Source organism: Asparagus officinalis, unplaced genomic scaffold (genome assembly GCF_001876935.1).
Source record: "Asparagus officinalis unplaced genomic scaffold, Aspof.V1 AsparagusV1_Un892, whole genome shotgun sequence".
Classification (NCBI taxonomy): domain Eukaryota; kingdom Viridiplantae; phylum Streptophyta; class Magnoliopsida; order Asparagales; family Asparagaceae; genus Asparagus; species Asparagus officinalis.
In genome coordinates this window covers 6,724-23,715 of record NW_017973151.1, presented here as the reverse complement: position 1 = coordinate 23,715, position 16,992 = coordinate 6,724, and the positions used below count along the sequence as shown (strand labels likewise).

At 35.2% G+C, this 16,992-nt stretch overlaps 1 protein-coding gene across 1 annotated transcript; it reads left to right on the top strand.

Moving 5' to 3' along the window:
* The first annotated feature begins 5,734 nt into the window (after window positions 1-5,734).
* LOC109828244 (probable L-gulonolactone oxidase 6) lies at window positions 5,735-16,743 on the top strand. Its single transcript, XM_020395273.1, has 2 exons — window positions 5,735-5,979; window positions 16,116-16,743. Exons 1-2 carry the CDS (start codon window positions 5,735-5,737, stop codon window positions 16,741-16,743), a joined length of 873 nt encoding a protein of 290 aa, XP_020250862.1.
* The last annotated feature ends 249 nt before the right edge of the window (window positions 16,744-16,992 follow it).

Sequence of the window (16,992 nt, the reverse complement as noted above, 5' to 3'; positions counted from 1 at the left end):
ATATTGACAATCATTATTGTTTAGATGCAAATTTAAAAATACCTACAATTTGGAGGTTATGTATAAAAAACCCAATATTAAAATGCTGTTAAATTTCATTAAACCCCAATAAGTTTAGGAGTTTGAAACTAAATCCTTAATGTCTTTGGAACTCTCACCAAACCCCAATAACTTTTGACAGAAAATCCTTAAAATTAATAACTCATGTGTCAAATGACCAAATACCCTAATAAATTTTGGCAAACTTCCCCCAATAACTTTCATGTTTTTTCACTTAACCCCAAATAAAGAAGAAAACCCTCAATAAAGAATGTTTATAATTTTTATTTTTTTCCAGATGTTTGTTTGTAATTTTTAGATTTTTAAGAGATTATTTATAATTTATAGATTTTAAATTGTAAATTTGAAGTTTTTGGAGGTGTTTGTAATGTTCATAGATGTTGGGATTTTCTATAACTTTTTTTGCATTTTTTGAATTTTTTAATTTAAAGGGTATGTTTGTAATTTTTAAATATGTTAGGGGATTGTTTACAATTTAGATTTTTGGGATGCTATTTTTTATTTTCTATTTTTATAGGGTCTTTTGAATTTTCATATGTTTCGAATGTTTGTTTGAATGTTTTGATTTTTAAGGAGCTGTTTTAGATTTGAAAGGGGTTTGTTTTTAGTTTTTGGATTTTTCAAGGGTTGGTTTGTAATTTATGAATTTGTGGGGGTCAGTTATAATTTTGGACATTTTAGGATCTTTTTGCAATTTGTAGTTAGGGTTTTTTGCTATTTCATATTTGTTTTGGAGGCTATATGTAATTTTTTATTTATTCAGGATTTGTTTGTAATATCCTCTTTTGTCAGGGGGTATCTATAATTTTTAGGAATTTAATGTTTGTAGCTTTCAAATTTTTCTGCACGTTGCTTGTAATCTTAGATTTTTAGAAAGATGTATAACATTTTTCATATTTTTTAAGATTGCTTATAATTTTATAGGTTAACTTGAATTAGGAATAATTTGTGGGTTGTATACTGGCTTTGAGGGTTAGTTATCACCAATGCAAAATTATAGCGTAACGCCTTCATGAAGGTTCAATGCACAAAAATTAAAATATTTTGAGGTTTTTTTTATAACATGTGTTAGTTTTTTGTGCCCTTATAATATGACATATGCCAATTTTTTGCGCATTTAGGAGTTCCACGAATTTATCTTTATATATAAAAGAGGGATAAATGAGCGTTACAAAAGTATGGAGCCTTTGCTGACTTAAAAATTTAATTCCAAATTGCAAGGGTTGACCAATAATTTTGTTTCGTCCGGTACTAAGCTAGTTTAGAATTTATACTCCAGATCGCTACCTTACACTTCAGTCATGTTTACCAACTTGATCAAAGTGGATTATTATCTACTTTTAGGGTTCAATTGTTGTTTGATAGTATTAAAAATAACCCAGGATTTCTAGATTATTTCTTGAGCATTCGACCAAGAAAAAAATAGTCACTTTTCACATTGCTTTCTTTCTTCTTCTCTTTACTCCCACATTTAATTGAATTTTGGTCATTTTAGTAAAAAGGTAAATGGATTGCAAATCACTTATCTTTATCAAACATCTAACATTCTAGTCCACTTACATTATTATCTATCATTGGATTATGTGTAACTCAAGTGAAGTAAAATCTAGGATTGCCAATCATGCTCTTAAATTGTCCTATCTCATCTAGTCAACTCTCATGTTGTTCCAAACTCGCTTCTTTATTCATCCACAGCTGTCTCACGATGTAGTACTTCGTTTTGTTCCTTGTGCACGCTAATATACAGAAAATTAGTTTATCTTTTAAAAGTAAAGTCTAAAGATAGGGTGCAAGTTTGTACTCTTCGTGTTCGAGTGCAACATTTCCAGTTATTCTCTCTAAGCGTTCAACCAAATTGGCACATGGTCTCAAGTATACAAAAGTTGCTGAAGAGATCAGTCATGTGTTTGCCACTTGGCCTTCATAAGTAAACCTTGGAAAGAGATAGGATGCAAGTCTGTATTACTCGTGCCCAATGGCTAGTGTTGGGGCGCATGGCGCAGGCCGGCGGTCGACCCACGGGCCCGGCGGCTTGACCCTAATTGACCCGTTGGGCTGACCCCGGCCCAGCGAGCAGTGCGATCCACAAAAACCCAGCCAGGCGCTGCACTGCGACTGCACGGCGTCCGGACCCCGGGCACCCGCCGATATGACGGCCGAGCGAGTCACGGGTTTGGCCGGGTCTAGCTCAAGACTCGGGTCGAGAGAAATTGACTTGGCCCACCGTTGACCCGGCCCGGCCCGACCCCGAAATTTAATTTTTGACATAAGCAACTAAAACCAGTAAACTAACCAAAACTTAATTACAGACTTCTAACTATCTTTGCACAAACTCTTACAAATAATAAGGAAGAAAACAATGTGTTGTACTTGTATCACATAAATGATCAGTCCTTCTCCCACTCTTCTTCGATAGTCGAGAAAGTGATCCTCCACCCATTGAAGAAGAGCTAACGGGGCACATCTCCAATCGCCACATCTCGACACAGTCATTTGGAACTAGCACAAAGTAGAGATTTCCACCGAACCCACCATGACCCAACCAAAAGTTAAAATGATATCCAGCTATATGCTTGGTACGACTGATAACATCCCTCAGAAACTCAATCACTCTCGAAAACTCAAATGATTCCAACCATTAACTAATGATTTAATAGATTAACAATAAAATTAATATAGTTTATAAATTAAAAATAAAAAAAGAAAAAAAATTAAAGCCCACGGGCTGACCTACGACCCGTGGGTCGTAGGCTAGGTTCGACATAGCCCACCTCTAGGCGGGTTGTGGGCCGAGCTGGGTCCAATCTCAGACCCGAGATCAGAGAAATAGACACGGCCCATCCCATTCTGACCCGGGCGGGCCCAGGTCAGACCCGACCCGAACTTAACCTAGAGGGTGGGGTCCCGGGCCCGAACCGGCCCGGCCCACGCCCACCTCTACCAATGGCGCCTTGTTTCATAGGTATAAGTTTAAAATACAATAGTTCTCTCTCCAAGCATCCACGTCAAGTTTTCATATGTATGTCTCCGGTCGAATTTCACGTACATAAAAATTAAGATATTTTCATGCAAAATGGGATAATTGTTAAAGTGGAATAATTTTTCGCTAGTGTGATATTTTAGTGGGGTAAATAGGAACAATTTTGTGAAGCAGGATATTTTGATAAAGTAACGTGACATAAATTTTTATAATTATGAAATATATATTTATGCATTTTGAAGATATAAATACTATTTATGTATTTTAAACTTACTATTATTGATTGATAATTGCTTACAAGAATGTTCTTTACTATTAAATAACTTTTGGTTAGACTATAAGATATTGACAATTATTATTATAATGATTGTCTAATGATGGTGATAACCATAATAGGAAAGAAGTAAAGAAAAAAAAATATAAAAAATAAAAATAACAAAATAAATATGAGTTCTAGTTTTTTACCATCTAGTTCCAAGCTAAAACTTGGAATAATTTGAGAGACTAGAACTCTTATTTTTGTGTAGAAAAATAAGAAATGTGGGATAATTTTGTACAATTATCTCAATTCTAGTTTTATTAGAGTTCTACTTGACTAACACTCTAAAATTTTATTCTAATTTTAGTTCTATGTGACTAACACCTTAAAAATTTATCCCACAGATTATTCCAATTCCAATTTTAAGTTCTAGGTGACTAAGCCCCCCTAAACAGACCATTTATGAGTTGACCTCTAATTATTGTTGTCTTAGTCAAAAGCATAGGTTCTCTTCTTGATCGGTGATTGTGAAAACGACGAAGGAATTGAGGAAAAGAATTGAGAAAATATGAAAAATAAGCAAGACAGACTCTTCCACACCCTGGTGTGGTGTTTGCTACACTCAAGTGGCAGGGTGTGGCAGAATCTTCCCTGTTTGTCATGGGTGTGGTGTGTGTCACATCAGGGTATGACAGACTCGTTTTTAGAATCCTAATCTGTTTGAGATTGTGTTTTGTTATAAATAGAACCACGTTTTTTAGGGTTTTCTATCGATTGATTTTGTAGTTTGAAGGTGATTTTGAGCATAGAAAAGAGAGATCTTTCTGAGCAATTTGTTTGAGGGTTTAGTTTGAGAGATTTGAGAGATTTGTTTAAGAGGTTAGTTGAGTGATCTTGTAATCTCTACTTTGTACTCTCTTTCTCTATAGTGGAAACCCATCCCTTTTTGCCCTGTGGATGTAGACAATTTGTCGAACGACGTTAAACTTTTGTGTTTGAGTTGGTGCCGTTATTTTGGATTGTTTTGGCTTTCTCTCTCGGCGTTCGTATTTGTTCCGCCTCACATAACAAGTGGTATCAGAGCTCAGGTTACGCTTGAGCTATTTGGAGGAGTAGATCGCTTTGGAAGTTCGGCTAGGGCTTTGTTTGGAGTTAAAGGTGGGATCTTTTTGGTAAAAATTCTATCTTTTCTTAGTTTTGGATATATTCTTCGTTTGTTCTATTTTGATTGTTAGTGTTTTGAGGAATTATGGCCGGGAGAGAAGGAGTTGTGGAGAGTACTTCAGGTGTGAAAACCGTTCAAAATTTGAATATTCACTCTATGAAGATAGACGTGGAGAAGTTTAATGGCACTAACAATTTTGGGCTTTGGCGATGTGAAGTCTTGGATGCGCTCAACGCGTAAAATTTGGAAGATACTTTGGAATTGAATGGCAAGCCAGATGATATTGATGAGAGGGTTTGGAAGAAGATGAATCGAACGACGTGTTGTGTGATTAGGTCTTGTTTGACTCAAGATTTAAAGTATGATGTGATCAATAAGACTTTAGCTAAGAAGATTTGGGAGATCCTTGAGAGCAAGTATTTGACCAAGAGTGTGGAGAATCGCTTGCAATTGAAGAGGAGGCTTTATCCCTTCCAATTGAAGAAAAGAACCTCCATTGGTAATCACATGAACCACTACACGAAGCTTCTTGCGAATTTGACGAATGTAGATATTATGATTGAAGATGAGGACAATGCATTATTGTTGTTGAGTTTCTTACCTAACGAGGAATATGAGACTTTCGTTCTTACTCTTATCAATGGGAATGCATCTCTTTCGTATAGTGAGGTCACTGCTGCACTTGTGAACTATCAGCTTTGAAAGAAAGATAAGGAGTCTACAAGTGACACAGTAGCGGAGGCGTTGGTCGTAAGATGGAAGAATCCAAACCGAAAGAATTGGTAGTCACAGTCTAGAGTAGGGCATCTTACAGTTAGAAAAAGATCAGTGTGCTCGGTGCAAGGAGACTGGTCATTAGAAGAAAGATTGTCCAAAGTTCGACGAATGGATAAAGAATAAGCAGAAGGGAAAAGGGAAGCAACCATCATCAGAAGCAAACATCGTTATATCGGATGGTAGTATTTCTGATACTTTTATTTATTCGCTTTCTATCAGTCCTACAAATAGCTATTCGTAGGAATCCGAGTGGATGTTAGATAGTGGTGCGACCTATCATGTGTACCCTAGAAAGAAATGGTTCTCCAGTTTTGAGAAGCCAGATAGTGGTGTGGTGTACATGGGTAACAACCGTGTATGCCTGATCCTTGGGATAGGAAGAATTCGCATCAAGTTGTTTGACGGGACAGTTAGAGAGTTATATGGTGTGAGATATGTTCCTTCCTTGAGGAAGAACTTGATCTCAATTGGAGCTTTGATTGGAGAGGGTCTGATGGTTCGTGTTGAGGACATGGTTTTCGAGATCGTGGAAGACTCTTTGATTGTGATGAAGGGCGTTAGGATGAATAACATGTACTATTTAATTGGAAGTTCAGTGACAGGTAGAGAGTTGGCGACTTCTGTTGATTCGACTAGACTGCGACATTTGGAGCTTAGTCATTCCAGTATTGATTTGGAGATGGGTGCACAGACCTACAATTTGAAGTCCAGTGAACACTTTGATGTGAGCAAGAAGACGTAGGTGAAGTTTGGCATCTCTATTCACCGCACTAAGGGTCTTTTAGGTGGAGTTCACACGGATGTTTGGGGGCCTTCCAAGGAGGCATCATTGGGAGGTAATAGATGTTTGGTTTCCTTTATTGGTGGCAGTTCTAGGCATGTTTGAGTTGCAACCAAATCCCCTTTGGATAAAATCCTAGTAGTCTCCAACAGATTGAAGAAGTGTGAGATTGACAGAAAGGTGAAGGTACTTCATTCTGATTTTGGTGGGAGGTATAAGAGGGACCTGATTTTGCATTCGAGCCGAGCTCACAGTATTTTGAGACACTTCGGTGGAAAGGAAATCTTAGGACAATAAGATGAGATGGCAGATTTGGTGAGCTGTTCCTTGCTGGAGGAAGATCGCCGTTTAATATCGAGCATTGATTCTGGTGTTGAGGTTTTGACATATTTGGATCATCCTATTAAAGAGTTATCAATTGTTGTGATTGGAGGTAAAACTCAATTGGATATTTGGTCTGGTAATGTCACATTGGATGAGGCTTCGATGAGAGAGCCTATTGACTCTCAGCGGGTAGAGAGTTTTGGACAGATCATAGAGGTATCACAGCAGGTGGAGAGTGATGCTACTTCACATTGGGTGTAGATTACTCCACATTCTTCAGATTATTATGCATCATTTGGGATTCCAGCTGAGGTGATACAGTTAGGGGATCGTTTGGATTTGGGTGCAGATGATGAGTTGGTTGATTCGAATGCAGCTGGTGGATATGATTTGGATATGGTCATTGGTTCACCTCAGGTGGAGGTGTTTGATTTGTTTCACTTTAGAGCCATTAGAAGCGTCATCAGTTACAGATCCGTTAGTGATGTTGGTGAAAAGGTTGCAAACTTTTCTATTTGATTGAGGGCCTTTGGAGGCCGTTTGATGAACTACCGAGCGGCTTGATCCCTTGGGAGAGGGGGTACGTTGGCAGTCAATTTGATGTAGCCGGTTTGGTGATTTGATAACGATATTTGGAGAGTGTTCGCATTCTGGTTTGGGTCTCGACTTGTTGTGGATTGAGTCCGTTGTCGTGGTTTTGTTCCACTTCGTATTGGATGTAACAAGTGTGACGTTTTATTTGGTTGGTGTCGGCTCAGTTTTGGAAAAACTTCGTCGAGGTGGAGAATTGTGAAAACGTCAAAGGAATTGAGGAAAAGAATTGAGAAAAACGTGAAAAATAAGAAAGACAGACTCCACCACACCCTTGTGTGGTGTCTGCCATACCCAAATAGGGGGGGGGGATGATTAGCGTCTTATGCTAATCTAATTCGATTTTATGCCAATTAAAACTAATTAACAAGTTATCTTAGCAAGTATAAAATACAACAAGATATGTGAGCTAGGATAAGTGATATACACAAGGGTAAACAAATTAAACAACATAGTGGATGATATAAATAATGAGCAATGAACAATGGCGACAAGAAACATAAACATAAAAGTAAGTGCACCAAAGCAAACTCAAACACACGATATGATCACGGAGTTTGGACCTTCCGTCCTACGTCTCCGTTCCCCACTCCCGGGGAGAAATTCACTATCACAATCGGGTTTTCTACGCTCACCCGAATAACGTTTACACCTTACAATTTCATTCACGTAGTTTGGTCCCCACGACCTACGTCTCCGCGCCTCAACTCTCACCAACCCAAATATACTATGTATGAAAATACAATAAGATCAATGTGGGTGTGTGTAACAATAAGATATAAATCAAAACTAAACTCAAGATAATTCTAGCTTAATAATAATGATAATAAAATATATAAAAGAGCTAGAAATAGAGTTTAGAAAACTTCTCAATAGATCAAGAGATCGAGGGAGAGTAGTTGGATGCTCGAACACCAATAGATGATCTTCTCAAGCTCTTGTGAAATTGATTTCACAAAACAAACTCTCATATGCTTAAAAGCTTTTTAAACAAACTTAAACAACACTTAAACCCTTGTTAAAACTTTGTTAAAACATTTCTTGGATGTAGAAAATAGTTATGGCAAATAGGTATATATAGGCTTGAAGAAAATAACTCAAAAAACCTCAAAAACCCATTAAAAAACAAAAAACAGATGTTATCGTTACTGTGCAACGGGCGACTGCTACAGTAACAGCGGGCGACCGTACTGTTTACAGACAGTTTCTGTTTTTGACAGATTCTGGAATTTTACGTATCTGACTTTGTAAAATCAATTAAAAATAGTAAATCAACTCCAAAAATCATGAAATTTGCAGGAAAGGTTCTAGATATGTAGATAAACATGTTAGAAAAAGAATTTCTGAAATATCACTTCCCAATTGAGAGCAATAATTATTTGAACACAGATATATAGTTTCTGAAAAGACTACTAAAAACATGTTTATGTAAATTCAATTGAAAATAACAAAACAACTCCAAAATTAGTAAAACTTGGGAAAATATTTGTATATATGATAATAAACATGTAAACGAAGAAATTTTTTAAATCGCATTTCCCAATTGTGAAAATGTATCTGTTTTGCAAAAACATGCACGAACATGAGCTTATTTAAAACTTGATTTTGTAAATTCAAATAAACATAACAAATTAATTCCAAAATTGATAAAACTTTGAGAAACATTTATAAACATGAAATTGAACATGTTAGAAAAAGAATTTCTCAAATTGAGTTTTTCATTTGTGAAAACTCATGTATTTTGCAAGTGTGTCCAAAACATAAAAATGTGATATACATGAAATTTGATGTTTTGACATAAACAATGTTGTGAAACCCTATGAAATAATTTTATAGACTTAATGAAATATGTATACAATGATTGTTAAGTCCATAAACCAAAACTTGTGTATATATATAACTATATATATAAAAACCAAATATGTGTCTGTATATATGATTGAGCTTAAAGTACTAACACACATAATATAAAACCTAAACTAAATATACCTAAGCTTGATAGATCTTCGATGAGCTTGACTTGGTACACTTTGCGGATGAAGCTTGAACTTGAATCTTTAACTTTGAATTGTGTATGCTTCACTCCACAATTTCGCCAACCTCCATTGGATATAATCGTGAATATGTAATTTCATCCATCCTCTAACATATTGTTTGTCTACAATAAATAAGAAAACACAAATACTAGACAAACAACATTAGTGATAAATTGTTTGTTAAACATCATCAAAACAAGAAGGCCAACAATCTTCCTCTTTTTCATGATGACAAACAATTTACAAAAAAGATATATGCATGAAAGAAAATGAATATACAAATTATAATTCACATGCATATAAACAAAGAAATGTATACTCACAATGTTTCTCCCCCTTTGACAACATCAAAAAGGGGAACCAAAAGAATTAAGAGAGCGAAAGCTCCCCCTATCAATATGCATGGGTGAGTATACCACATAGAAAGATATAGGGATTGCTCCCCTATCAAAATGGCTTAATGAATATATGCAATGAATGCTAAGGCATACATATGTGAGCAAGCAAGAAACATCCTAAACACAACTCACATACAAAAAGACAATAAGAACACATATAAATATGTCATATAAAAATAGTGTCTCATTAACACAAAAAATATAAAAACCATATAAAAGAATAGATTTATGAAAACAAAAGAAGAGGAACATGAGAATCATGCAAAAAGTTTTCAAATGGAAACAAATCAACCAAAAGAAATCATAAATCAAAGTTTATATCCAAAAACAATGTTTGATCAATAAATAGAACTTTCTTTGTAGAACTTGATCAAACCACATATAGAATGCATTATAAGGTACACATAGATGATCCATAAGCACAAACACATAAATATCATCATATAAGCGAAGTATAATGAATTCAAAGAAACAAATCAAAACAAGATTTTTGACAAAATGCAATAGAGGCAACAATTTATCAAGCTTTTAAGCTTGTAACAACCCATATAAGGACTTTTAGTACCCGGTAAACATGATTTGGGAATAAACACCCAATAAACCCGGGGGTTATATAAAAACAAACCTCTCAAAAATCGAAACTAATAATCATGAAAACAAAATATTTAATCAATTAAAAGTTGTTTTCATATATAAAAATTTAGAACACGTTTTTCAAAACCAAGAAAAAGAAAAAGAAAAATATTAAAATTCTTGGTTTAAAAATCAAATTTGTTTTGGTACCCAAGTATTTGTGGTACCAAAAGATTTCGGGACATGACCTCTATCATTTAAGCTCAAAGCCCTAAGCTTATGAACCCTCTTGGGCGCATGTGGTGCACGGATACGGTCAAACAAAAATTGTATAAATGACCTTTACGATTACAATTTATGCAATGAAAAGATTGAAATAATTTGCGTTGACCAAATGGTTGTGCACGGTGACTCATTGGCAAAAATAGGTTTATCTTGAAAATTATTTTGCAAACGAGAAACTCTCCTCAAATCAAAATAAAATTTGGTCAAATGACCAAAACACACAATGATCACACTTAAACTTCTGTGGTCTTTTAAAATTATTTGGCAAAAGTGAAATCTTTTTCAAATCAAAGCAAAATTTTGCCAAATTGCCAAATCGATCACATAGATCACATTTAAACACATGTGCATGTTTATGATGAGCATGATGAGTTTGTGCATGTACATGTGAATGTGATGAAGAAACCTTATGAGATGCACAAGAAGCATTAGTCTTAGAAGATTTGTATGCATCATAGCAAAATTTAGCAATGTGGCATTTACGACCGCAAATTGAACATTTGTAAATTTTGCTATAAATATGTGCATAGTGAGTGTTGGATTTGAAAGAATTAACACGAGACTTTGCACATAAGTCCATAAGTTTCTTATTATTAACAATACCTGTTTTAAGAGTTGAATCTAAAGATGAAATGCGATTTTTAACATTATTCAACTCATCATTAGACATATGTGCATTAACATTAGAAGTAGAACATAAATATTCATTTATAAAAGAACCTGTATCATTTTTTATATTTTCTACTTCTAACATGGCATCAATCTTAGTATGAGATAGGCTAGCAATTGATGAGATCAAATTTTTATTTTTCAAATTTAATAAGTCATTGTTTTCTTTAAGCATAATATTTTCTTTTGTAATGACATCAAATTTGGAAGCTAGCTTCTCATGATCGGATTTTAAATTATCATGCTTGCCTTGTAAACCAATAAAATCTTTATGCAATTTGTTAAAGGCATGCAATAATTTTTTACTAGCACAAGCAAGTTCATCACTAGATAAATCATTAATCGATTCGAACTCGCAAACCTCACTAGGGCTATCGCCTAGTGGCCGTGTGCATGATGCTCCATATGAACTTGAAGCGGGATCCTCCAAAGTTTGTCGGATCGCCTCTAAGTCCCCTTGATGTGCTTCAATAAGTTTTCATAAGTTGTAAGCACTATCAAAAGGAACAAACTTGTTAGACATAGATGAATTAAGAGCATTTAGTAAATATTCTAACAAAATCTTGTTCATTGTAAACTTCCTTTTATCATATTTGCTCCACTTGGATTTCTCCAACATGGGCACAATATAAGCACAATCAATGACTTCCCATAAATCGATATTTTTAGATTGAACAAATATTTTGAATCTAAAACACCATTGAGCATAGGGAAAAACATTGAATTTAGGAGCAATACTAGAATCATAGCCTAAACAAGGTGCATCATTCATATCCATAATTTGTAAAAATATGCAAACAAGATACAAATGCAATCAAAACAAGATTACCACAAAAAGATAACTTAGATCTTTAACTCAATACGATTAGACCTTAAATCAAAGAGCACCAAGCTCTGATACCAATTGTTAGACCCTAGAGGGGGGGGGGGGTGGGTGATTAGGGTCTTATGCTAATCTAATCTGATTTTATGCCAATTAAAACTAATTAACAAGTTAACCTAGCAAGTATAAAATATAACAAGATATGTGAGCTAGGATAAGTGATATACACAAGGGTAAATAAATTAAACAAGATAGTGGATGATATAAATAATGAGCAATGGACAATGGTGATAAGAAACATAAACATAAGAGTAAGTGCGCCAAAGCAAACTCAAACACACGATATGATCATGGAGTTCAGACCTTCCGTCTTACGTCTCTGCTACCCACTCCCGGGGAGAAATTCACTATCACAACCGGGTTTTCTACGCTCACCTGAATAATGTTTACACCTCATAATTTTATTCACGGAGTTCGGTCCCCACGACCTACATCTCTGCTCCTCACCTCGAGGATATCTCCACTTCACACTCGATTTTTTAGCTAAACGAAAACTTTACAATCTCACAATATAATAAATGATTTGTTCTCTACAATAGATGAGAACTTAATGTAGGCTCACACTTAATATTATAACTCTCACCAACCCAAATATACTATGTATGAAAATACAATAAGCTCAATGTGAGTATGTGTAACAATAAGATATAAATCAAAACTAAACTCAAGATAATTCTAGCTGAATAATAATGATAATCAAATATATAAAAGAGCTAGAAATAGAGTTTAGAAAACTTCTCAATAGATCAAGATAATAATGATAATCAAATATATAAAAGAGCTAGAAATAGAGTTTAGAAAACTTCTCAATAGATCAAGAGATCGAGGGAGAGTAGTTGGATGCTCGAACACCAATAGATGATCTCCTCAAGCTCTTGTAAAATTAATTTCATAAAACAAACCCTCATATACTTAAAAGCTTTTTAAACAAACTTAAACAAAACTTAAACCCTTGTTAAAACTTTGTTAAAATATTTCTTGGATGTAGAAAATAGTTATAACAAAGGGATATATATAGGCTTGAAGAAAACAACTAAAAAAAAACCTCAAAAACCCATTAAAAACAAAAAAAAAGATATTATCATTACTGTGCAATGGTAGATTGCTACAGTAACAGTGGCCGACCATACTGTAGCACGGTCTATCGCACTGTTCACAGACAGTTTCTGTTTTTGACAGATTCTGGAATTTTACGTATCCGACTTTGTAAAATCAATTAAAAATAGTAAATCAATTTCAACAATCATGAACTTTTGAGGGAAGGTTCTAGACATATAGATAAACATGTTAGTAAAAGAATTTCTGAAATATCACTTCCCAGTTGAGAGAAATAATTATTTGAACAAATATATATAGTTTCTGAAAAAACTGCTGAAAACATGTTTATGTAAATTCAATTGAAAATAACAAAACAACTCCAAAATTAGTAAAACTTGGGAAAATATTTGTATATATGATAATAAACAAGTAAACGAAGAAATTTTTCAAATCGTATTTCCCAATTGTGAAAACGCATCTGTTTTGCAAAAACATGCACGAACATGTGCACGAACATGAGCTTATTTAAAACTTGATTTTGTAAACATGCACGAACATGTGCACGAACATGAGCTTATTTAAAACTTGATTTTGTAAATTCAAATAAACATAACAAATTAATTCCAAAATTGATAAAAGTTTGGGAAACATTTATAAACATGAAATTGAACATGTTAGAAAAAGAATTTCTCAAATTGAGTTTTTTATTTGTGAAAACTCATGTATTTTGCAAGTGTGTCCAAAACATAAAAATGTGATATACATAAAATTTGATGTTTTGACATAAACAATGTTTTGAAACCCTATAAAATAATTTTATAGAATTAATAAAATATGTATACAATGATTGTTAAGTCTATAAACCAAAACTTGTGTATATATATAACTATATATATAATAACCAAATATGTGTGTGTATATATGATTGAGCTTAAAGTACTAACACACATAATATAAAACCTAAACTAAATATACCCAAGCTTAATAGATCTTCGATGAGCTTGACTTGGTACACTTTGCGGATGAAGCTTGAACTTGAATCTTTAACTTTGAATTGCGCATGCTTCACTCCACAATTCCGCCAACCTTCATTGGATATAATCATGAATGTGCAATTCCATCCATCCTCCAACATGTTGTTTGTCTACAATAAATAAGAAAATACAAATACTAGACAAACAACATTAGTGGTAAATTGTTTGTTAGACATCATCAAAACAAGAAGGCCAACACACCCAAGTGGCAGGGTGTGGCAGAATCAACCCTGTTTGCCATGGGGGTGGTGTGTGCCACACCAGGGTATGGCAGACTCGTTTTTAGAATCCTAATCTGTTTGGGATTGTGTATTGTTATAAATAGAGCCACGTTTTTTAGGGTTTTCTATCGATTGATTGGGTAGCTTGAAGGTGATTTTGAGCACAGAAAAGAGAGATCTTTCTGAGCAATTTGTTTGAGGGTTTAGTTTGAGAGATTTGAGAGATTTGTTTGAGAGGTTAGTTGAGTGATCTTGTAATCTCTACTTTGTACTCTCTTTCTCTATAGTGGAAACCCATCCCTTTTTTCCCCGTGGACGTAGGCAATTTGCCGAATCACGTTAAACTTTTGTGTTTGAGTTGGTGCCGTTATTTTGGATTGTTTTGGCTTTCTCTCTCGGCGTTTGTGTTTGTTCCGCCGTGCACAACAGTGATTAGGGGTGCATTTTTGTCCGGATACGGCTCGAATATGATGCTTGCTATATCCATATCCGCTTACATATTTCGGATATGAATACAGATACAGATATACCTCTGTAAGGAAAATTCATATCCATGTCTGCGAAAATCAGATATGGTTACGGATATACATGCAGATATATAAACGGATATGCATGTGGATACAAAACGGGTATGAGAAAACTAGATAGTATTGAGAAAACATAGTTCATGTGATACAAAAAAGTTCGTTCATATGTTCATTATAACTAAAAAGCTATGATTAGACATCTTGATCATCAAAATTAACCACAAATCCATAATCTAAGAATTAAAACTATCGTAAGAGTATGCCTAATATGTATTTGGATATTTCGGAGCGAATCCGGATATTTCACTATAAAACCATATCCTCAACCATATCCTATCGGTTATAGATGTAAATAACCATATTCGTATGCTAGCAGATATGGCTACAGATATACGGATACGATTTAAGTAGCATGCCTATGGGTGATACAAAAATATGTGATTGATATGCAATACACAAAAAGGGGACGTGGCCCCGATGGGGATCTTAGGTATTGGTTAAGTGTCTCAATGTGATCCTCTGATTCCTTCCTAGCTCAGCATTGTGCTGGATTTTCGTCTCATTCACATTTACTGTCCTATTATATCCACCAGTCAACATTACAGTTAAAACAAATTAAACAAGTTCAATGTCTCATATTTTTGTGTGGATGGAATATCATGGTCAGGAGCTAGGTATTTCATTCTCATTCGAGCAAAGCTTTCTGAAATTTGGCCGATTTCAACTCTTGACAGATGGTAATTTCATAGGCATATATCTTGAAGAGTTTTAACAAAATTCGCACTAGCTGGGGATGGAAGTGGGGAGTAATTAAACAATTATTCTCGTGATGCTTCAAGGAGAAGAGTGAGGACGATAGATGTATCTATATTTGGGTCGAAGTATCTTAAGTACGAATTATTCCTACTATTCTTCTCTTTCATGCTATTAATTTTCTCAATAAGTGCTTGCGGCTTAGGCCTCACAGTTCTTCACAAAAAATTGAAATAAATAAGTTGAACATGAAGCGTTACGTATTTCATAATTGAATTAAGAAATCTTTTGGAGAACCCTCAAGTAAAAATATAAAGCAAGAAAAGAATGGATGTGTCATCAACACAGATCACAAAGTTGATGGTTAGTACTAATCATCTAATAGTAAAGATTTTTTTTTACTAACGAAATTTATGATAGTACTAATCATCAAATAGTATAATTCTTTTTCCCTCATCTTTTAGCGTACTCCCTGCAAAGGTTATACCTTGCTTTAAAAATTATCTTCAACGCTATGTTGCTTATTGCTGCTGGATTCTAATTAGTAAGTACTTCACTTGGCAATTAAAACTTCGAATTGTCAACGCCAAAAAATTTCCTTAAAAAGAATGCTCGCTGATATCAAACCGTACTAATTATTCGCTTGCCTAATAACGAAGCAGCACTATGCTCTTCTCACGAGTGCCACCACCAATGAGAGTCCAATTCACGATCCTCTTTTTGTTCCAAATCCTGTTCCTTCACAAAAACACTCTCTGCAGCCCTCCTGATGATCCGATCAAGTGTGTGTCAGGCTTGGTCGACTGCACGGTGACCAACTCCTACGGAGCGTTCTCTGACCAAGCCACGTGCCGCGCAAGCGCAGCAGTCTATCCAACCTCAGAAAATGAGCTCATCAACATCGTTGCAAGCGCCACAAAAGCCAATAGGAAGATGAAGGTGGCAACTCGATATGGGCACAGCAGACCGAATCTTGTGTGTCTCAAGGGCAACGATGGGCTATTAATCAGCACCAAGTCGCTCAATAAGGTCATCAGCGTTAACAAAACGTCGATGACGATGACTTTTCAGAGCGGGATTTTGCTTAGAGATTTGATCGATGAAGCGGCGAAGGTTGGCATGGCGTTGCCCTATGGGCCGTATTGGTGGGGGGTGACGTTGGGTGGAATGCTGGGGACCGGAGCGCATGGGAGTTCGATATGGGGAAAGGGTGGTGCAGTTCATGAAAACGTCGTTGGTCTGAGGATCATCACGCCGGCAGAAGCCCGCGAGGGTTATGCTAAGGTCAGGGTGTTGGATGAAGGGCACCCGGATTTGGATGCAGCAAAGGTTCATTTGGGAGTGCTTGGAGTTATTTCTCAAGTAAGTTTGGACTTTATGTTCCCATAACAGTAGTTTTTGGCTAAACATCAAGAAACCTCCGTTAAGTTTGGACAATTATCACGTGCAAAAGTTTAGTGGAGGTCCTTGTTGTATTAGTCAAATATCGTTTTGGTCCTTAATATTTGAAAATCGTTAATGAGCCCTCTAACCCATTATCTATCATCAGCCTAGATCTCTTTTTATAAACTTCCATTATTTTTATAGGTTTATCGATAATATGGCTTTGTAATGTCAGCAAAAAGAAATGAAAAGTGA